This window comes from Typopeltis vanoorti, chromosome 1, assembly GCF_054136105.1.
Source record: "Typopeltis vanoorti isolate ZY-2024b chromosome 1, IOZ_Tvanoo_1.0, whole genome shotgun sequence".
Classification (NCBI taxonomy): domain Eukaryota; kingdom Metazoa; phylum Arthropoda; class Arachnida; order Uropygi; family Thelyphonidae; genus Typopeltis; species Typopeltis vanoorti.
In genome coordinates, this window is record NC_143549.1 from 155,014,341 (window position 1) to 155,038,097 (window position 23,757).

General features: G+C 34.6%; 1 protein-coding gene across 1 annotated transcript in view; it reads right to left on the reverse strand.

Annotated features, from left to right (window-relative positions):
• Positions 1-23,757, reverse strand: part of LOC150110561 (beta-TrCP-like) — a 171,976-nt gene that overhangs the window by 46,635 nt on the left and 101,584 nt on the right. Inside the window, exons 7-8 of the mRNA XM_090394800.1 lie at positions 16,394-16,499; positions 5,013-5,275 (exon numbers count right to left, since the gene is read on the reverse strand). Coding sequence (XP_090250926.1) covers positions 5,013-5,275; positions 16,394-16,499 — 369 coding nt within the window. The remainder of the gene's footprint in view (positions 1-5,012; positions 5,276-16,393; positions 16,500-23,757) is intronic.

Below are 23,757 nucleotides of genomic sequence, written 5' to 3' on the forward strand. Positions count from 1 at the left end.
GTCAGCAAAGCTAAGATCAGTTATTTGCATGGTGTAGGTGGATATTTTAATGTCAAAACCAAGATCTTCTGTGTTGATGGTCCAGAAGATGTAGTCCATGCATATTAAAAACAAATAAGGTGCTAGTACATCACCTAGCAGGAATTCTGTTGTCACTGGAAATGATTCAGATGTTTCTGTTTTAAAGATTACTGTAGCATTGTAATCTTTATAAGGTGCTGAGATTGCTTGTATGAGTTTGGAGGGTAGACCATAAAAGCCGAATATTTTAAACATTGCTTCTCTATTAATGGAGGCTTTTTTGAAGTCTATAAAGGCTAAAATGACTGATAAGTTTTCATCACGTGAGTTCTCTATAATTCTTCTGATGCAATGTATCTGTTCTATTGTACATCGTTTTTTTAGAAATCCAGCTTGGTTTTTTCTTAAAAGTGGTGTTAAGTAAGGTTCTATTCTATTGAGTACCACAATTCTATTGTAGATTTTAACTTTTATAGGGACAATAAGGCCTTATTTCCATTGCTGAGGTATTATTCCAGTGTTTAAAGCTTGATTCATAATGGCAAGGAGATTGGAATATGTATTATACCCAGCATTTTTGAAAGCTTCTGCTCTAATTCTACTTGGTTAAACTATAATAAATTTAGTTTAATCCTTTATCAAAAAGCTGTAAATTAGAAATCAAAGGGAAAAATAACAAACAAGTTAGCAAAATTAAGTATTTAGGTAACAGAACTAAATAATTTAAGGCATCACAAAAAATGAAGTACAAGAACAAGCAATAAAAGCTAGAGGAATATCTCAATAGCCTCATCTGGAAGAATAAAAACAAATAAAGAAACAAAAATATGAATCTACAAAGAGGAGTCAGACTGCTAACATATGGCAGAAATATGTGCAGCAACCACAAAAATTAGACAAATTATTGATACCACTATGATGAAAACATTAAGAAAATCTGAATGTGTAATAATATTAAAATAAAATCAGGAACACACACAATCAGAGAAAACTGTAAAATACAGCCAATAAACAATTGGTCCAAAACAGAAAGAAGAATGGAAAAAATCACACAGAAAGAAGCAGATACTAAAGGGAAAGAGGAATAGAGGAAGACACAAGATGGCAAGACAATCTTGAAAACAGCAACTAAGCTTAACAGTGTAAGAAAAATAACTTGCTTAAAAACTCATTCCATAAAATCAAGTTTCTGCTTGATTTTATGGAATGAGTTAAATACATTTTAAATGTATTTAAGATGTATTTAGCTGTTAAATAAATAATACATGGAGTTGTTAAATACATTACACACACACATACACTGTTCTGCAAAACAATAGGTGCTGGTACTAGTTCTTTTACTTTTCAAGAAAAATTAAAACTACAGGAAAATCTTGCTTAACACGATTAATTAATCCATAATTAATGCATGGTAAGCAAAATCACATTAAGCGAATACAAACAATAGGATTAATTATAATTCATCCATCAGTTAGCGTAAATTTGGAAAAAAAAATTTACAGTATAAGCTATATTTGAGGATAAAATCATCAAAGTTAATAAAAATCAATTGCTTAAATTTTTATTTAATGTCTAAACATTTGATTGAGTTACTTTTTTAATGAAAAAAAAAAATAATAATAAAAATAAATAAGTAAAGCTGTTTGAATAGTGCTTGACTTTTTCATCTTGTCATGCAATTTGCGATATCTGGTGATCGCTTGATCAAGATTTCAGCAGACTTCAAAGCTTCATTCCATTACTGCCACTTTCTTTATCCGTCTTTCTCTTTTCCATATCAGGGGTTGAATATAGTAAAGCCTTATAGGTATCTAAATTAAAGCAAAATGAAGGAAAAGTGATTGAGCAAGAGAACACAGTTTGCACATGAGCTTGTGATGATAGCTTTGAGTCAACTGCTGCAGCCCACAGCACTGCCCACTACACTGACACGTGCCACTGCTTGCTGTAGATTGGCGACAAAATATTTCACATAACGTAAAATTAGCATAACATAAAAAATTTGCATTAACTGATTAATCACTCTCTTAAAGCGGGAAATAGTATAATTTCATTCAATTGCGCTAAGTGATTATGGAGCATATCAAATTCGCTTTAAGTAAGGTTTTCCTATATATGAAAGGAAGAGTAAAAAAATTATTTATTGATATTTTTACTTCATAAGAAGATAAGATTTTTGGAATAAGAACAACAAATTAAGAATATAACAGAAAATTTATTAAGCACAAATATATTGAACAAGTATATAAAAATAAATAAAATGTATATAACAAATCTAACAATGATATTTGCTGTAAAAAATTACATATCAAATATTTTAACAATAGACAGTGAAAAATGTAAATTTCATTAAATAACCAAGCTTATTTACGTGTTAGGTAAATGTTCAAATATTACGAACTTCTAAATGTACAGCATTTGTATTTTCACTTAATTAAGGTTCCGGTATGCCGTACCATAGTGTACTTTTCTATAATAAATAAATAAAAGCATTGTGTTAGATATACAGATAACTAACAAGGAATAAGAAGCTTGCAAAAAATTTTTGTGCTAAAGGATTTTTATACTTCAATTCAAAATAAAGCACATATAACAGATTAATGATAATATAACAAATTCCACAACAAATAAAAGAAAACCAACAACGTGCCCAATGGAAGAGCACTAATGCAACTGACAGTCATTAACTAACTGGCTGTACAGTACTAAGGGGAAAACAACTGTGCCTAAGTGCCTTCTAGATGAATATGTGTCACTTTTTATATTAAGCCATTTGATAGATACAGATTTCATTAAATCTACAATAGTTATTAATTTTTATAATAGTGTAGCATGCCAAAACTGGAGAGGACACAGAGCTGCAAGATGCCCACAAGCTCAACATACTTGTTAAACATAATATCTTGAGATATGAACTTGTGTGCGAGTTTAGACGTGTGTGTGTGTGTGTGTGTGTGTGTGTGTGTGTGTGTGTGTGTGTGTGTGTGTGTGTGTGTGTGTGTGTGTGTGTGTGTGTGTGTGTGTGTGTGTGTGTCAGTTGAGTGGCATCTTTAGAAAAACTAAAGAATGCTTGATAATAAATATGTAAATTCGATGCGGTGAAATTTTATATAATGATTTTTCGGCATCGATTAAACTGAAGTCATAAACTACGAGGAAAGAAAGAATTGTAACTTACTATATTTTAAAGAAGTGCTGATTGTAAACCTGTAAAGCTAACTAACAAAAAGAATGATATAGAAATTGTTCACAAATTATAAAAATATTGCAAAGGTTAAAATTGTGAATTATATTTATATTGGTTTGATGTAACAGAATGTTAAAAGTATTTCTTTAAGTTAAGGAGATTAGACTGGCTTATGTTGGTGACTTGAAAGTAAACAAAAGTAATGAAGATCATTCAGATATAGAGGTTGTTGCCACCAAACCAACTCTGAAGGTCAAAACATCAGTGACATCATTTATTTACGGAAGATTCAGGGGTCTCCGACACTAAAAACAAGGAGTTTCTGAATCATATAAAAGAGACTGTTCAAGGATTGTTCAGGGGCTGGCTGTTTGGAAGTTTAGGTTGGAGGCTGTTTCGAGGAGTTTGTTCGTCTTGCGTTAGTAGAAAGCCCAGGAGAGAAAGGTCATTCTATGGAGATGTATTTCCAGTAGCAGAATGTGCCACATGCAACAGATGTGCACTGTCGACAGTAGATCCAAAAACCAACGGTGAGCTATGCTACAGATCCCGGACGAGGAATAACCCAGGAAGACCACCAAAAGCAGTTCAGCAAAGGCTAGGATATAGGACTGAGGAAAGCAGTCAGCAGAACCGCCAAAAGTCATCCAGACTGGTAGGACTGTATTTGTTTCTATGAATTTGTGAGTAGATTTTAATATGTTAATGCTGAGATTGTGAACGAGAATTGTATGTCCACTGAATGTAGCTTTGTTAAAAATAGGTTGTCGAAGTTGCTATAAGAAGAATTGAGGGTAAAAGTTAGCTAGTATAATTTTGAGAAGAATGTTAGTCAATGATATTGATTGTGACAGCCAGCAATTGCCTAGAGTTTGTGAAGCAAGTTATTCGACAGGTGATAGTTTTTAAACAAACAAAACATGTTTAATGTAAGCCTTATTGTATTGTGCTTAAGGTAAAATAAACATGTTTTGTTTGTTTAAAAACTATCACCTGATTTTTGGCCAATGTACTGGCTCATAAAAATAACCGAACCTGTGTGCTCAAAATAAGAGAAATTGCCACGACTGACTATTTAAGGTATTATTTTTGAAAGTGATCTATTCTATAAGTGTTATAACTATTCTTCCTGTGCCATAACTTTAATTCAGGGTGGAGCAGTCGAAAAAACAAATAAATTTTTTCTGAATTATATTGCGTGGGAAATAGTTAACACTGTATCCGTGAATTGCCTATTCTAGAGGTCTCTTACTAACAGTACTAACACTTGTAGGTAGTATAAAGGATTACAAGCGGGGAATAAATTAATCGGCTTAAGTTAGAAAACGGTAAAGAGAACTTAACAGAAAGAGTTAAATGAGTAGAAGTAAGGTAGACATAAGGAAGAGAATAAGATAAATAAATAAAATCTTACAATATAACTAAAGGAGCAGTTTAGCAGTTTGAAATAACAATCGTAATTAATAACATCATAATTATCACAAATATTAAAAAAAAATAATAAATAAATAACAAATAGTTCTCATTTCAAGACACTACCTTTGAAATAAAAAATGCATGATACACAACAAATACTGTACTGTAATGAGAAGCACATATTGTCTGCATATGTATATGTTAAAAAAAACTACTGTGTTGCACATAATGTTTGAAATAAATGGAAGTAAAATTGCCATGTAAAAAAATAATTGCAAATTAGCAGAACATAACTGCTGCTACTTTTTTGCAAACAAAAACATAATCATAAAATAAATTAGCAAAAAAATTCAAAAATTACTTAGTATAATTTCTTGCACATTCTTACCTGATGGTGTTATCTGAACTGCCGCTTACTACTAGTCTATCCCTATACTGGAGACAAGCAATTCCTCTTTTGTGTCCATTTAAAGTTCGTACAAACTCACACGATGATGTATTCCACACTTTCATAGTACGATCACCTGAGGCAGAAACAATGTATTTTTCATCAAAGTCTACAACATTTACTGCTGCTCGATGGCCAACTAGAACTCTTCTTAGATTGATTTCTGTAGCTGAAACCATATCCCAAACAGCAATTGATCGATCCTATGATTTAAAAATATCACTAAACATTTGCGAATAACACTGAAAAATTTTCAGCATACATTAATAGTATCATTATTATATCATACTCAACCTGAAGTTAAACTTGCCAAGAAATTATAGTCTTGTTTAATCCTTTATCTAAGTGTAGAAAAAAAAATTTGTCCATGCCGTATCTTCATGACTAAGTTACTTGTATATTAGAAATATGTGCCTTCTCCATTAATTCAACTTTGGTATTTCTTCTGAGTCCAGCTCCCACTAATGAGACCTCAATAAAGATCAAAACTGGTCGGGGTAGTGATGCTTCTCATAATGAATAGCATTATGCATGTCTGTAAGGATATGTGCTTTACATTATGGGATACTAAGGCAAGTGATGTGAAGTCATTAGCTTCTATATGAATAGAAGAAATTTTGTATGTGAATAGAAAAAAAGACAAAGAATAGATATCTTCACATACAAAATTCAAAATTGAAGAAAGAAAAATAAATAAAGAAAAAAAATAACACGAGAAAAGAATAACATCAGATTACAAGGGAAATATAATGAAACACAAACATATTAAGAAAAAGGCAAGAAAAGATAGTTTACAGAAAACCTGCTAAATAAGACTGCAGCTAATAGACATGATACTATGACATGCAAGAAGAAGAGATGTTATTCAAGACAAGGAAATAAACAATAATAAAAAGAAAACAGAAAGATGGGTAGAATACTTCAAAGAGATAATGAACAGAGAAAGGCCTGAAAAAGAAATTCAAAGATCAGAAAGAAACAAAAAAATATTAAAAATAGACAGCAAAAAAATAAAAAACGTGAAATACAGAAAGTTCTAGAAGAACACTAAAATGGAAAAGTAGCTGGTACAGATGTAACAGTGGATATACTCAACCCATTTTAAATTAAAGATGCCAAGAAATTATATTCTTAGTTTCATTCTTTATCCAAGTATACAAAGTTTGCACGCGAAGTCACTTCACGACCGGGCTACTTGCATATAAAGGCTAATGACTTCACATCAATTGCCTTAGTATCCTATAATGCAGCACACATATCCTTATGGACATGTATAATGCTATGCATTTTGGGAAGGGCCACTACCCAGACCAGTTTCACCCTTTATTGAGGTCTCATTAGTGGGAGCCAGACCCAGAAGAATTGATACAGAAGTGACATTAAGGCAATTGATGTGAAGTTGATTAGCCTCTATATACAAGTAGCCCAGTTGTGAAGTGACTTCATGCACAAACTTTGTTTACACTTGCATAAAGGATGAAACAAAGAATATGACTTCTTGGCATCTCTAATTTATAGTATAACCAAGTGAAAAACTTCCAACATCGAAACTCTAATCATTTCTTAAACAAATATGGATAAAGGAAGAATGGCTGGAGAAATAGAATATCGAATTATTAATCAAAATACCAAAAAAGGAGTTCGGACTAATTGCGGAATGCAGTAATTGGAGAAGAATATCATTAAGTGAAAGTAAAATACTAACAAGAATGATACTCAGAAGAACATATATATATTTCAAACAGCAACGATCAGGATCATAATGGACAAGCAAAATAGCAATGTTTTTACATCAGCTTTGCTGATTTCAAAAATAGCTTTTGAGCGAATTGACAGAGGATTTATATAGCAATTAATGTCACATTATGGCATATCATGTAAAATTATCAACTTAGATAAGAAAATTTATTAAAATACAGAATACAAATCATACACAACAGATAACTTTCAGAAAAGTTTGAAATTAAAACAAGAGTTAGACAAGTCTGCATTCTCTCCCTAACAATATTTCTTATTGTTGTAGACTGGCATAAAAGTAATATACAGAATCTAATAGATTCCGTTTACTTTCATGCATACAAAACAACAACATAACAAATGAAGGAAAAAAACAATAAGACTAAATGAAGAAGCCTTGACTGTTGGATTAAGAATAAATACTGGATGGTCATATTTTACAAACAATGGAAAACTAATTACTTAGGATTAATAATAAATAAACAGGGAAGAGCAGTGAAAAATATAAAATCAAATATACAGAGAGCATACAGAATTTTTTACATGGAAGAGAAACATCATATTCCTGCCATGTACCCTCACAAGGAGTGTACAGGATATGATAACACCACAAAAATTTTACACTATTACTAACTTCCTAACTACAATTTTTCTCCAAATTAGTCTGTTACCTGTCAAGACTCCAACATTATGAGATCTTATATTTCTATCTTCTAAGTCACTTTTTACCGAATCAATCCACCTATATATTGGTCTTCCTCTAGGTATTTTTCCTGCCAACCTGGCAGAGAACACTTGTTTTTTCTAATCTTTCCTCTCCCATTCTGTTTAAGTGACCATAACACCTGAGGTTAGCTCTGCTAATGCATTCCTGAATGCTGACAATGTAAAGTTCTTTCCTAATATCCTTGTTTTTAATATGATATATTGCCATTTATGCCATCTGTTCGTTCCCCTAATCCTTCTCAGGACTCTCATATCTGCGGTCATTAGTCTTTGGTCAAGTGTTTTATTTCTGACCCAGTTCTCAGATCCATAAGTTAAAATTGGTTTGAACACTGTCTTGTATACAGCTAATTTAGTATTTTGACTAATTTCTCTCTTATTCCATATAAGTTTATTCAAATGACTTCCTACCATACCAGATTTGTTGATTCTGTTGTCTATTTCCATATTTAATTTACCATCTTCACTAAAAATCAAGTCTAAGTAGCTGAAATGTTTTACTTATTCTATAGGTTCTCCATTCATGATGCAGTTGATATTTTCAATGTTTCTGCCAATTTTCATTGTCATCAATATAATCAAATTCCTGCCATGTACCCTCAAGAGGTGTACAAGATATGATAGTATTACATGAAAAATTTACATCATTAATAACTTCCTATCTACAATTTTCCTCCAAATCGGTCTGTTACTTGTCAAGACTCCAACATTATCAGATCTTTAATAAATTTAGTTTACTCCTTTATCCAAGTGTGAGCAAACAAAGTTTACGCCTGAAAGTATCTTCAGGACTGGGGTAAGGTAGTACGACACCAGGCAACTTGTTGCAAAGGTGGAGCAAGTTAACATCACTCCTATCTCAGTATCTCCCATAATGCAAATGTATTTCGCATTATGGGATATACTGATTATGGAAAACCTCTGTAATTCTCACAGTCAGTTTTATTTCCCTTTTTATATATGGGTACTGTGAGAGCTCTACACCAATCATCGGGAATTCGTCCTGCTGTCCAGGCCTTCTGAGCCACTGTAAGACTTTTATACCACCTTACTTCAGCATTTCTGGTCGAATATCATCTACTCCTGCTGCCTTTCCACATTTCAAGCCTTTGATGGCTTTTTCTACTTCAAGTATGGATATGTATTCCTGACTGCATGTCTGTTGGGTGATTTTTACCACTGTGCTATCACTGCTTGTTTCATTTAGCAATTTTTCGAAGTAATTACTCCATACTTCGAGGATATCTTTCTCTCCCATTTTCATATCACCTCTATCATCTCTAACTCCTTTTACAGCACTCTTTCCTCCATTTCTAAGCTGCTTCAACAACCTCCAAAATATCTTACAACCTTCTTGATATTTATCAAGAAGGTTGTAAGATCCAAAGTCCTCCCATGACTTTTGTTTAGCTAGTTTTACACAGTGTTTCGCTTTCTTACATTTGTCTTTGTATTCTCTAAGAGCACAAGCTGACTTATTTGACAGGAACTTTTGATATGCTTTCTTCTTTTCCTTCACACCTCTTTAACTTCCTGTGTCCACCATGGAGTTCTGATTTTTCTATCCTTGCAGACAACCTCACCACATGCCTTTCTGGCTGAATCAATCAGGGTTTTCAGAGATTTCAGAGATTAAGGGCTTCAAGGCTTGCCACTGAATCTCCAAGGTTTGGTTCCTGTTCTCAAACTCTTTCGTTTTTTCTTGAATAACGTTTGTGTATTTTAGTCTACAGTTCACATCTGAGAGCTGCTCAACTTTTACTCGCTTTAAAATTTTCTTACAAGTTATTCTTTTCGAAATGAAATTAAATTTTATTCTGCTCAACACTACATGGTGATCACTTCCAATTTCAAATCCTCTGTACACTCTGGTGTCATGCACCAAGGAGAAAACATCACTATCAATAATAACATAGTCAATGAGACTTTTCTTATTCCTTGCCTCTTCTCTCCATGTGAATTTGTGCACATTTTTATGTTGGAATATGGTGTTAGTAATAACCAGTCCATGTCACGAGCAGAAATACAACAGATATTTGCCATCATTATTAGCTTTGCTCTTTTCTCCAAATTTTCACAAAATATTTTTGTATGTCTGACAATCATTTCCTACTCTGCTATTTAGATCCCCAACAAGGACCAACTTTTCCTTTTTCATTGTGTCAGTTGTGTTCTCTAAAGCTTCAAAAAATTCCTCCAGTTCTACCTTAGTAGAACCTTCTGTGGGACAAATAAGTCTCATTGTCCAGTTCCCCATTCTGATATTTGCCCACACCACTCTACTTGAGACTGCCTGCCATTCAAGAAGATTAACCTCATATTTAGTGTTGAATACTATGGCTACTTTTCCTTGATTGTCGTTTCCTGAATATAACATTTTGTATTTATTGCTTAGAAAGATCTCACCAGTTTTTGTGTTTTTTTGTTTCAGTCATCCCTATCATGTCGATCTGATACTTATCTAATTCCTCAGCTAGCTCCATTTCTTTGCCATTCAGGCTCCTTATGTTAATAGTACTGATCTTGAACTCTGGTGATGTTGAGTTGGGGTATATTTTAGGATTTGTTCCAGTAGCTGACTTTTTGCTGTTCACTCTGGTCCCTGGGAAAAACAATGGGGACCTTGTTTAACTGGGTGACACCCCAGCCGGCATGAAATTCTGTCATGTTGTACCATCAGTTTGTATTTTGGTTTAAGCCAATAAGAATACAATTTGGTTGGCTAAATCCCAAATTGCCAGCCCATCCTCGTTCATTCAGTATCCAGGTAGATACCTAAGAGGTATCTACCTGGTAAGAGAAGACTGAGGGCATGAGAAGGAGAGAAGACTGCAAAAGAGTTGGATGGGTAACATAAAGGAACTTACCAACTTGAACTCACACCTACTGAAAGAAGAGGCCAAGTGAGATAGACAGCTTTGTTCACCAGATCACCAAGCATCATATATAACTGGATGGCACATAACAATAACAACATATTATATTTATTTCCATTACAGTACGAGCTCTTTACTTTATGCAAATGATGTTATACTCCTAAATTAATCCAGAAAAAGTGTGCAGGATTCTCTAATAAACTGAATAACAGCCATAAATTTGGCATGAAAATCAGCAATAAAAAGACAAAGATTATGCACACAGAAAACACAGAAGGGAACCCTGAAAACATGAATTGCATTCCAATGGAGAACCTAAACCTATAGAACAAGTAAAGCATTTCAGCTCTTTAGGAATAGTTTTTAGTGAAGATGGCAATAACAGAATATTCAAAGCTGATATTGTAGGAAGTCAAATGAAGAAATTTATATAAAAGAAAAGAGAAATAAGTGAAAATACTAAGGTAGCTATATATAAAACAGTGTTCAAAACAATTTTAACTTATGAATCCCAGAGCTGAGTCAGATATAAAACATATGATCAGATACCACAGATATCAGAGTTCTGACAAAAATTAGGGGAGTGAACAGATGGCATCAATAACCGAATCATACTAAAAATGAGGATATTAGGAAGAAACCTGACATTGTTAACATTCAGGAACATGTGAGGTGTGACAGTCTAAGGTATATGGTCACTTAAACATAATAGAAGGAGGAGGAGAAAGGCTAGCAAAGTAAGTTTTTTGTTTTGGTTTGGTTTTGCTAACCATTCCTCACCCATTAACCTTTCCAAGATGCAGGGAAAACACCTAGAAGAAGATCAAGGTCTCTGATATCATAAGTGTAATAAAAAAATAATACTGGGGTCCTGACAGATAAGATTCATTTAGAGGAAAATTATTGATAGGAAGTTGAAGGGAACTATTATAAGTATATTGGGAATTTAATATTATAATTAAATGTATTATAACATTTAATTATAATATTAAATTCCCAATATGCATTCTGATATTATAATATCAGAATGCATATTGGGAATTTGATGATAATTATATTCTGAATGGTGTTATTTAACCCATGTAAAGTAAAAGTGTATTTTTTTTTTTAATGTCTTCATTCTGCCTATTAGCTAAACTGAGGATTGTATTGCTCTGGTAGATTTTCAAATCTTTCTAAGTTTTGAAATATTTTTCATCATCTCACTATGAAATAAGGATGCAGTTATAATGATGGAAGTTTTTTCACTTGACTATGCTACAAATTATATATTTGGTTTAATCCTTTATCCAAGTGTGAGCAAACAAAGTTTGCACCTGAAGTATTTTCAGGACTGGGGCAACTCGCAGTAAAGGTGGTATAAGTTCTCATCACTTGCCTTAGTATCTCCCATAATACAAAGCACATCTCCTTGTGGACATGTACAATGCTATACATTAAAGGAAGGGTCACTACCCAGACTGGTTTCGACCTTTATTGAGGTCTCATCAGTGGGAGCCAAACCCAGAGGTGGTGATACTAAGGTGGAAGTAATGGAGAAGTCATATTTACCAATACCAGTTGTCAAAAGGTGTCACACCTTATTAATAAATTCTCTGGATTAAAGATAAATTAATGGAAGTTTTTTCACTTGGCTATGCTACCAATTATATATTTGGTTTAATCCTTTATCCAAGTGTAAGCAAACAAAGTTTGCGTCTGAAGTATTTTCAGGCACAGACTGGGGAAACTCATGGTAAAGGTGGTATAAGTTCTCATCACTTGCATTAGTATCACATAGCCAAGTGAAAAAACTTCCATCAACTTATCTCTAATCCAGAGAATTTATTAATAAGGTGTGACCTTCATACCATATGTATTACAACAGTTATTCAATTTAGTCAGGAAATCTTGCAGACTTGTAGAGGATTTATTTAGAAGTATAACATCATCTGCATAAAGCAAAGAGTAGACATTAACATCTCCAATTTTGATATCAGATTTAATACCACTTTCCTTCATAATGTGATCCATATAGACAATGAATAACAGAGGAGATAATGCACATCCCTGTCTCACACCACATTTAACATTAAACCATCTTCCTGTACTTCCTTCAATTCTAACTGCTGACTTACAACTCAAATAAAGACTAAGTATTGCTTGATATAATGCCCGATCGACACCATATAACTGTAGCGTATTGAATAGCTTCTCTCTTGGCACCTTGTCATATGCCTTTTCCAGATCGACAAAACTTAAAATACAGATCTTTGTTATATTCCCATGATTTCTCAACTATATGTCATAAAGTGAAGATCTGATCCTGACAGCCTCTATTTGGCCTGAATCCAGCTTGTTCCTCACCAAGCTTCTCTTCCACAATCCTTTCAACCGTCTCTTAAGTATTTGTTATAAATTAAATTTAAAAAAATTTATAAAATTTAATTAAATAAAAAAAATAATAAATTAAATAAAAAATAAAATAACTACTTGTTATTATTATTATTTTTTAATCTTTGTACTGGTTATGGGCAGTACTACCCTTACATCACATCCAAAATCTCGTCCAGACTTGATATAGGCCTAAGGTTTTACAAGTGTTTTACCCTATGCCTGTTGTAGTCATTCTCTGGTGCAACACCATGCCACCAGTGTGTCCTGTAGGGCCCTAAGGAAAGAACTTTTATATCCTGCTGCATAAGCCCAAGCTGTTTTAAGTCCTTATAGCTATCTGTACTCCATACGCCATATAAAGAGATGGTGCCACTGGTAAACCTCAAAATTGCGCATGCTCTGCCCATATCTTACTAACTACATCTTGGTTAAACATTGAAGACTCAGATTCCCCGTATTATACGACTTTCTGATATCTGTCACTCAGCCATCCTCTTATCCATGCTATTGTATAACCCAAACCCATTTTCTTTTCTCCAATTTATGCAAGTCTACCATGCTGTATTCTGTCAAAAGCCTTGGCAAAATCCAAAAGTATCATGGTGTATCGATTCCCCTTGTCTAGTTCAATCGCAACATTGTTACAGAATGTGAGCAAGTTGCTAAAATATGGCCTTCCCTTAGTAAACCCAAGTTGTTCATTGCAAAGTAGAGATTCAATGTCAACCCATTTCTGAATGTGAGGCCTAACCAATTTTTCCAAAATCTTCACTACTCCTCAGATACTAATTGGTCGATAGTTGGATACATCGGTCTTTGCACCATCCTTGTGCAATGGAATTACCATACATTCCTTCCATTCCTGCAGAATCTTCCCTATTCTAAGACTCATATTAAACATCCTGGTCAAAGGAATGGCCAGTTTAGCTGAACACTCTTTTAGAACATGTGCTGATATTCCATCAGTCCCTATTGCTGAATTCTTATTCAATTTGTGCAACAGCTCTAATACCTCGACCTCACACACTTGCGTTTCTTCATCTAGTGAAGACGTAACAGTGAGCTCAATGTTGCATTCACCAAGTTTGATAGCTTTTAACAAAATGGGCACTCATTAGTTGAACAACCTCTTCTGCATCTGTTACCCTCACACTATCTGCATTTAGAAGAGTTATTCTTTCATATTCATTCTTTCTTTTACTTGCAGTATATTGATAGAATTCTTGTGGGTTGTCTTTATCATGCATAGCCAGTTTCTTTTCATACTCAGACTTTGCTTTTCATACAACAGTTGCGACTATTCTAGCCTGCTGCTTATAACGTTCATAATGGACATCATCTTTATGCAAACGTATTCCTTCCACACTGTACTTTTCTTATGAATCTCTTGCTTAATAAGATTACACATCCATTTAACTCCTACTCTATTCATTCTTCGAACTCCCGGGACACATTCTGATATCGCATCATGTATCGTTTAAATGCTTCCAATGCACTGTCGATATTCTTTCCATCCAGCAACCAATTCCTTTCCACTGAACTCAGTGTACTCCTCAGTTGGTCATAATTTCCTGCTTTGCAGTTCAGCATGTAACTTTTCCTGAATGGAATATTAATAAATTTAGTCACTTTCCAAGTGAGTACCATATGATCACTGTCACCAACTGGAGGCAGAATAGTTATGCCTTTAACTGAAACGCCCTCTGACACTATAATCAAATCTAACACTCTTTGAACTCGAGTTCCTTCTGTCACATTCTGCTTGAAGAAGTTGTCCCGCAACAGCTCAATAAATGCATTTTCATTCTTCTCATGAGATTCTACTGCTAACCAATCAACATTTGGATAGGACGCAACTCTAACTAGATGTATGTCATCTGATATCATTAGCAGCACACCCCCCTCCTCTCGTATCCTCTCTATCCTTCCTAAAAATACTATACCCATGACACTCGATACCAGTTAGTAGGTCTGATTCTGATAGCCAGGTCTCACTAATACCTACGATGTGAGGTCGCAGCATATTGACTAAGGCAACAAACTCTATCCCTTTGTTTTTGATACTCCTGGCATTTGTGTACAAACATAATAATCTACCTGTTGGTTCTTTTGTATTGTCTTGTCTACAGTCTGCCTGACACAGTTGGACAACTTGCAGATCTCTATTATTCTCTAATGCATTACACACGTAGACATCTTTGCACACATATGATGGGTCCAAACTAGACGAACACAAACCTTCGTCAACATTTCCATGACAAAGTCCATTCCCATCATTAACACAGTTATATAACATTGTTGTTCTTACACTCACATTCGCACCATTCCTCCCTTTATAATTTAGTTTCTCTGACTCTCTGTGTTAGGACTCATACCAGTTATTAGTTTTTTCTAGACTCCTGATACCAAATGCATTCAGGTGTAGGCCATCCCTTTTATACAAATCCAATCTTCCCTCCAACTCACTCCACACATCCAAAAACTCACATCCATTTCTTCTACATAGCCTACACATTTAATCGTATGCCATAATAGCCCTTCGTTTTAATTAATTTTTATTGAAACGTGGCAAAATGCTAATGATTTTCACTTCCTCACTCTCTCGTCTCTTCCAACAACTCTTTCATGTCCTCTCTCATACAGAACTTATCACCAGTTAAATCGTTCATACCTACTACAACTACGATTTCATTTACTTTTCTTTTCTGTTTTTGAATTGCTTGCGTTATATTTTTAATTTTCGCTCCAGGAAAACTCAATGTTATAACTCGTTCATCTATAGCATGTTTTATTATAGTCACCATACCAGATAACTTCTTTCTTTTTACTAACAACATCACTTACCTGATTTCCATTATTTCCTGACTTACCTGTTTCTTTGCTTTGTTGTTTCTTATTTTTCTGTTCATTTTTCTTTTTCTCCCTGTGCTCATTTAAAAGTTTCTCAACTTTTTGCAATTCCTGCATCGTCTCTCTGATGATCTGTTTCAACTTTGCTATTTTGGCAGTTAGTTTATTTTCGTTAACCTCCTCCATGTGTACAATAACCTCCTTAGCAGTGCTAACCTTCATGTTCTCGCCTGCAGTGCTTTTTTTAGAATTACATTTCTTGCTTTTTTGGTGCCATTTTAAATGTATACTAATATTGAAATATCTTAATAAAAATATACGATAAAGTACTAAATACACTATAAAATACTAAAATCTACACTAGTATACTTCAAAACACTAATTTTCTAAGGGAAAACACAATAAAAATCACCAACTTTACAGGAGTACTAAATTCGCCAACAAACCACTATGTATCCTTGAACCAGAATCCCATAATTCATGTTATTTTATAATATAAATTTAATGAAATAATAAAATCAGATTTTATTAAGAACTATAACAATTTCCTATAAGTTTCTATACGCTCACTCCTTCCTATTTTTATAGGAAAGCTCAAAAACAAAAACACAAATTCAATTTTTTAAGTAGTCTTTTTCTAAAAAAATCTGATCTAATCAAATGTGTATATCAATGTCTTATTTCTATTGAAGAAAAAAAAATCAAAAGCATATTTCAAGTTTTCATGATTGAAAAAAACAACAAATAATTCATTACCTTTGAGCAAGTAACCATCATGCCATTATTAAATCTTAAATGCAAAACAGCTTCACAATGGTGAATTAAGGTATTTACCATTTCACCTGAAGTTACATCCCATACCCTGAAAATAAACAGATATGCAACTTGTATTTTCCTACTGATTAAAAAATAAAAATAACATGAATTTCAAAAAACATGTATAGAAGATAAATAATATCAGAAATATGGTAATAAAATAGTAATGTTTTCAACTGAACAAAAAGAAATTTTTTGATCTGTTCTTTTATATATTTCAACACAACATTGATCAATTATGATCCCTCCATGCCACCCCAAATACACATACATAACACGACTAACTTTGATTTAAAAGGAGCACCTTACTTCTCCTTCACATAACTTACTGTTTTCATCCAAAGGTGCATTTTAATTTCATGAGGTTTAATTACACATGAAGCATTTACAGGCATCTGCAAGGCAGCACGTGGACTAATGTGTGCAGATTTGGTCTCCTGGGTTCAGAAGGGATAAAGCTATGGAAAGAATACAAAAAGAAGAGTTACAAAGATTATATTGGGATTATGGAATGTAGATTATGAGGGCAGACTGAGGATATGTGGATCACATACTATGGTTAACAGGAGAAAGATGTGTAATATGACAGAGGTCTACAAACTTCTGAATGGGTATTATAAAATATGTCTTATGAAATTTTTCGTTATGTGGAAGGTGGGAAGAGAACATAGGGAAGGGGAATCCATGGAAGTTAAGTTTGTTTGTCATAAAGAAAGGGATAAGAGCTAGATTTTTCCCTCACACAGAGCTGAGTGAATGAAACCGTTTGCCTTGAAATGGTGAGTGCATATAGAGTGAATGAGTTTAAGAGAAGGCACGACAGCTGGTTTGGGTGATGTATAGTCTCCCACGTTGAGTACTTGACTCCTGGGTGGTCTAAGATAATAATAAGTGATTTTCATCATCTGCATGAATAAATGAAGTAGATTTAGAAATACCATGTTCAGAAATACTCTGGAACAGTGCTGATGTACTGCAGATTCCAGCCTTTGTAGGTGGGATTATCATTAAAAATGTAGTAAAATTAATGGTAGCAAATAAAGACCATGATTTCTCCATTATTCCAACTGAAGTAAGGAAAAACGATAAAAGGATAAAAATAAACTCTGACATATTTTCTATAGCCACTTATCTCTGCAAGTGTCCCGAGATAGGCACTGCTACAGTCATTATGGAGTTCCCAACAACATTATTTCATGGAGACTAGCTTACTGGGTAACTCTATTCTAGGATGTTGATGTAAACCAACACATAAGCAGAGAATACTGGCAATAGCAAGGTACACCTGCAATGACATTCCTGAAACATAAGTTAGTACTATACCACGGCATTCTCCATCTAACAGTACATATGCACAACTTTTATTTTCAACTTCCTGGGGGGGGGGAATGTTTTTAGATCATGGATTACATTAGAGAACATGCAAAGAAAATGGATCACATAGCAAAATGTTATCTGATCCGCATTCATAATTGTGGTTATAAGTATGAATCATGAATGGAAAACTTCATAAATGTGGGAAGTCCCCCCCCTCCAAAAAACATGCTCTTTCTCTCTCTCGAAACTGCAGAGGTTCACAGTCAAGGGAAGGAAGAACTTTTCAATTCATTCTAACTTCTCTCATACATAAAATAAATGTTAAATTTTTGATATATCAAAACAACACCTGCCTTTTAGGACTTACAATGGAATGCATAAAGATTAATCAAGACACAATGCCATTTGTATGTCAAACAACTGAATATGCATCAGGATTAATGAAATTCAGAGAGTGAAGCTAGATCCATCCCAAGAAGGCTTCAAATTTTTGCATATTACAATCATTCTCTTCTCCTTTACAAACATACAAATCCAGTTCACAATGCAGTTTAATTGAATTTTAAAAAAAAAATTACCTGATGAATTCTCAAGGAAAGCTGTGAGTGTGAATGATTCAAGGTGATTCAATGAGAAAGCCATATAGGAGAAATGATGAACTGTAGGCTGACGTATCTGGTAATTATGATGGGAGGAACAATTTGTTCTAACAGGGTAAACTTGTACTTACATGGATTTAGTATCAGAAACCTGGAGAAATGTTGTCTGTGAAAGATAATCTAGATGAGATGGCTGCAATGCATGAGATCTTGCATGGGCATATTAAGGTATATGATCGACATTGTGATTTTGATGATAAAGAAAGTGACGGAAAGATGGTATGGAAGATATAGCCCAAGAAAAGTAGAACTAGTTTTGTCAGGCAGGAGAAGCAGTGGTGGCTACAGAAGTGGTGAAGGTAAATTTAGCTGAGGAATCTGAATGGATAAGGATTTGAGAGTTACTTGAATATCCATCATCCTGGTGATTGGTTATCATGCATGTTCTCTAATACCAGATGTAGCAGGAATATAAGAAATTGTTTGCAATGGTAAATGCAAACGGATCAAAAATTATTGGCATCAGTGAGATCCAGTCAACAGAAGAGGATATCCTTACAGGAAAGAATACGATGGAGGTACAGTGTATTTAGGGAAGATAAGCAAAATAAGAAAGAAGGATAAGTACACTACTAATGGCTATAGATAAAGTGAATGCAACTACTGCACAGAGTAAGAATGAAGGTGAAAGTATGAGTAACACGGGAAATGGATTTGAGGCCATCTGGTTTAGAGGTTAATGAAACAAAATTCATAGTTAGATGCTAATATAGACCAGGGTCATCATGAGACTCACATGAGACTATCACTATGGATACTTTCAACTGTGGAAATACAGAATGGTGGGTGGAGAAAACATACAAGAGGAAAGAGATTTATAGACTTATTGAGGGGCAACTTCCTTAAGCAGCATATGAAGGAAGAGACTCATGGTACAAGGATACTGAAATTGGTCATCTGAGAATGCCTATAAATGAGGTACTATTTTGTCTCAAATTGGTGAAAGTGATCATGTAGTTTTACCTTAGATGGTAGCAAATATGGGAATTTTATTTAAAAAGAAGTGTATATGGAACCAATAAGGTGATTATGATAAACTGAGAAGGTAACTTCAAGCTGTGCCTTGGTATGAGATAAAAAACTGCATGGAAGGGACAATCAGTCATGTATGGGAAGTGATCAAGGGATGTCTCAAAGCAGCTATAACTGACTGCATCTTCAAATTTAGGAAAATAAACCGCAGGAGAGTTAATTAGGTGACCAAACTTTTAAAGCTAGAGATGCATAAAATGCAAATATTGTGTACTAGTATTGGAAGAAGTGTGTGTTCACTAGGTTAAGGAGCAGCATAAAGAGCAGAAGAGTAATAACCATGGCGATGAAGACAAAATCATATTAAGAGAAAAGTTGGCTGGAAAAAAACAAATGAAATCCAAAAATTCTTTTGGTATGTAGTGAGTAAAGGGAAGAATGACCACAGAAGGATAACCATTATCAATACAGGTGACAGGAAATTAGTAAAGCACAAGGGATATTCAAGAACTACCTATACTCTTTTTCGGGTTATCTTGGAAGAACTGGAATAAGCAACATTTCTGGCTTTTCTTACCATTCATACTATAGGCTTACACTGAATAAAATAGTTCCTTAAATTCTTTACTTTATCACACTGTGTGGTACTTTGTATATAATTACTAGGGGGGGGGGGCTCTTCCCCCTAGTAATTATATTAGTCAAAACACTAAAGTAGCTGTATACATGATGGTTCCAAACCTATTTTAACTTCTGGATCTAAGAGCTGGGTTAGAAATAAAACACTTGACCAGACTAGAGACCACAGATATTCGAGTCCTGAAAAAGTTTAGGAGCATGAACAGATGAGATCAATGGCAATATCATATTAAAAATGAGAATATTAGGAAATAATATGAGATTGTAAGCATTCAGCAATGTGTTAGTAGAGCTAATCTAAGGTTAGCAAAACAAGTGTTCTCAGGTTGGCAGGAAAAAGACCCAGAGGAAGATCAAGATATAGGCAGATTGATACAGTAAAAAGTGCCTTAGAATATAGAAATATAAGATCTGATAATGTTGGAGTCTTAACAGGTAAGAGATTGATTTGGAGGAAAATTGCAGACAGGAAGTTAATAATGATGTAAATTTTTCATGTAGTACTATCATATCCTGTACAGCCCTTGAGGGTGCATGTCAGGAATTTGATAATGATGATTGTATGAGCACATCCATAGTCTGAAAACTCATTGCGGGAGACCCAATCTGTCCACACAATTTATCATACTTCTCCTTGAACTGATTAACAGACGAAGCACTCACAAATGACTGGCAACCCATTCCACTCGTTCACAACTCTCCAAGCAAAAAATGTAGTCCTCACACCTCCCTACTAACCACACCTTTGTTCAACTTCCAGGGATGACCCCGTGTTCTGGTCCTTCTAGCCAAGTGCTGAAACATTTCCTCTGCATCTATCCTATAAACCCTTTAAGCAACTTAAATGTTTCTATCATATCTCCCTTTTCTTCCTATCAACCAACTTCTGCATTTCACATACCTTCAATCTATCTTCATAGTGAACATTCCATAGGCCACTCACCATCTTAGTTGCTTGCCTCTGAATCATCTCCACCACCACTGTGTCCACAAGAAACCCAAAAGTTCAAACCTGAGCATAGTAATCCAGATGTGGTCATATCAAGGTTTTATAAACAGGAATGGCAACTTCCTTCTTTCTACTTGTTAGTGTGTTTTTCAACAGCGAAGTAATTTTATGAGCTATCTCAGCAACTTAAACAAGATGTCCTCTAAACTTCTACTTTCTCTATACTACCCCCCCCTCCCCTCTAAATCCCTACCTTCATCTATTTCCTGGAGTAGAGTGTCATGAATGTGATACATAGCATGCAATCTATTTATGCAAAAATGCCCAACTTTACATTTCTTGACATTACACTGACACCCATTAACTTTGGCCCATACTGACAGCTTAGTTAAATCATCCTGCAAGCTCTCCACATTGCCTCGATTAAGTATTACTATACCTAATTTCGCATTATCAGCAAACAATTGAATATTTCCTATATCATTAATTTACAAATTAATGATAAAATGATATTAATTACAAATTAATGATATAGGAATTGCCTCAATTCTGCTCTTCCATACACCAGTTTTTGATATCTGTCCAGCAGCCACCCTCTTATCCACTTAACTAGTATCATATATATTCCCATTTGTTCTAATTTGTGTTAAAGTGTTCCATGTGGTGTTCTGTCAAATGCCTTTGGAAAATCCAGCAAAATCATCACGTAGCCATTTCCTTTATCCAACTCAGCTGTTACTCTATTATAAAAAGTTAGTAAATTACGAAGACAGGACCAATATGATAAATATAATAAAACCATACTGACCCTCATACAGTATCATAGTTTTATCTACCTATTCTTGAATTTTCTTTTTCACCAACTTTTCTAGTACTCTTACCACCATGCCTGAGATACTGATTGGTCCATAATTTGCTACTGCAGTCTTAGAACCGCCCCTATGCAAAGAATTATTTTCACCTCTTTCCACTTTCTTGGAACTCTACCAGAGCTGAGACTTAATTAAAGAGCCTAGTCAAAGGCATTGCCAGTTCCTTTGCACATTCTCACAAAACCCTAGCTGATATCCCATCTAATCCCATAGCTGTATTTACATTGAGATTCTGAAATATCCTAAGAACCTCCGATTCATCCACCTCTGTTCTCACATTAGTGTCTGTCACATAGGTTAAAGCAGTAACCTCACACTAGGATGATATACCATTGCAAAGTGGTCACTCAGTAACTCAACTATTTTATCTGCTTCTGTCTCCTCATGTCATCACTCATTAAGGTTAATCTTCCATAGTCATTCTTCCTCTTATTTGCTACATAGAAAAAAACTCTTTGGGATTTCCTTTGGCCTGCTTGGCAAGATTCTTCTCATAATCTGATTTTGCCTTCCTTGCCATGCTGGTCTCCATTCTTACCTGAGCCTTGTATTATTTATGAGTTTGCTGGTCACCTTTCTCTTTATATACCTTCCACAGCATTTTCTTCTTCAGCAGCTTATGCTTAATGATATTACTCATCCATCTAACTCCTACCCAATTAACCCTCCTTACCCTAGGTATACAATTTAATACTGCTTCCTCTAGATGACCCTTAACTATATCCCATTACTATATACATATACATAACCATACACACACACACACACACATACATGGTACAGATTTAAGCTTCTTCGTAAGCATGTCATAATCACCTGTTTTATAGTTCCACAAATACTCCTCCCTGAAAGAATATTCCTCATGTTTTCCTTATTCTGCCAGGCAGCAGCAGTGAATAAGCTACTCTAAACTTGTGCTCCCACATTTTATCATTATTGTGAGTGTTTTTCATCAAAATTAATCATTAAGCAGAAATCTTAACAGCAGATACTAAACAGCGGATGACTTCTGCACAACATGTAAGTACTTATAGTGCATTAAATCTTTCCATGTTCTAAATCAGCCACATGTAAGCGCCCCCCTATGCCTACTGTACGAAGCAAAGATAGCGACAACAAAAGCCAAGAATGAGCAAGCAACCCGTGTCTTGCCAGCGCAGAGCCATCAATTGCCGCCAACAATCCCACAATGTGCCCAGCTGTAAAACTGGTATCACAGATTAAAAAAAGGGGGTATATTATGCGAGTTCTGTTGCTAGTGGCTGCACACTTCCTGCACCAAAATAGACAAATTGGGCGGCCAAGTGATTTATCGACTTCAACCAGCGCTTTTTCTGTTCGTTGTGTCTCCCTTCTATAAAACAACTCCTGAACATAGGTAAATGCATCGAAAACCTCGAACAGCACCTCAATGCTATGAATGAAACTTTTTCCTCTAAAATACGAGTAGTGGAAGCCAAGCTCGAACAAATTGATGACCAGCTCCGCAAAGCAAGTTCACCTTTGCCTGCGAAGGAAAACTCTGTGACCTAACTGCATCAATGGTATACGACTCGATGAAGGCCAAAAACAAAAAATTCAATGCCGTTATTCTGAACTTTCTGACAGAAAACAGAAAACCAGTAAAAGAAGATATCAACAAATTAGCAGAAGAATGCAACATCAATTCTAAAAATATCATCAGGTGCCATTATTTCGGACCCATAAATAAAAGAAAGGACAGAACAAACTTTCCACATCTTGTAAAAGTGACTTGTGATACTCCGACAAGCACATCTAAATTAATAACAGCGATTAACAACAAGTTCAACATTTGCCCCCAATCACGCATACGTGCTCAACCAGACCTAACATTTCTACACAAGGAACAAGGACACCATCTTCAAAGAGAACTTG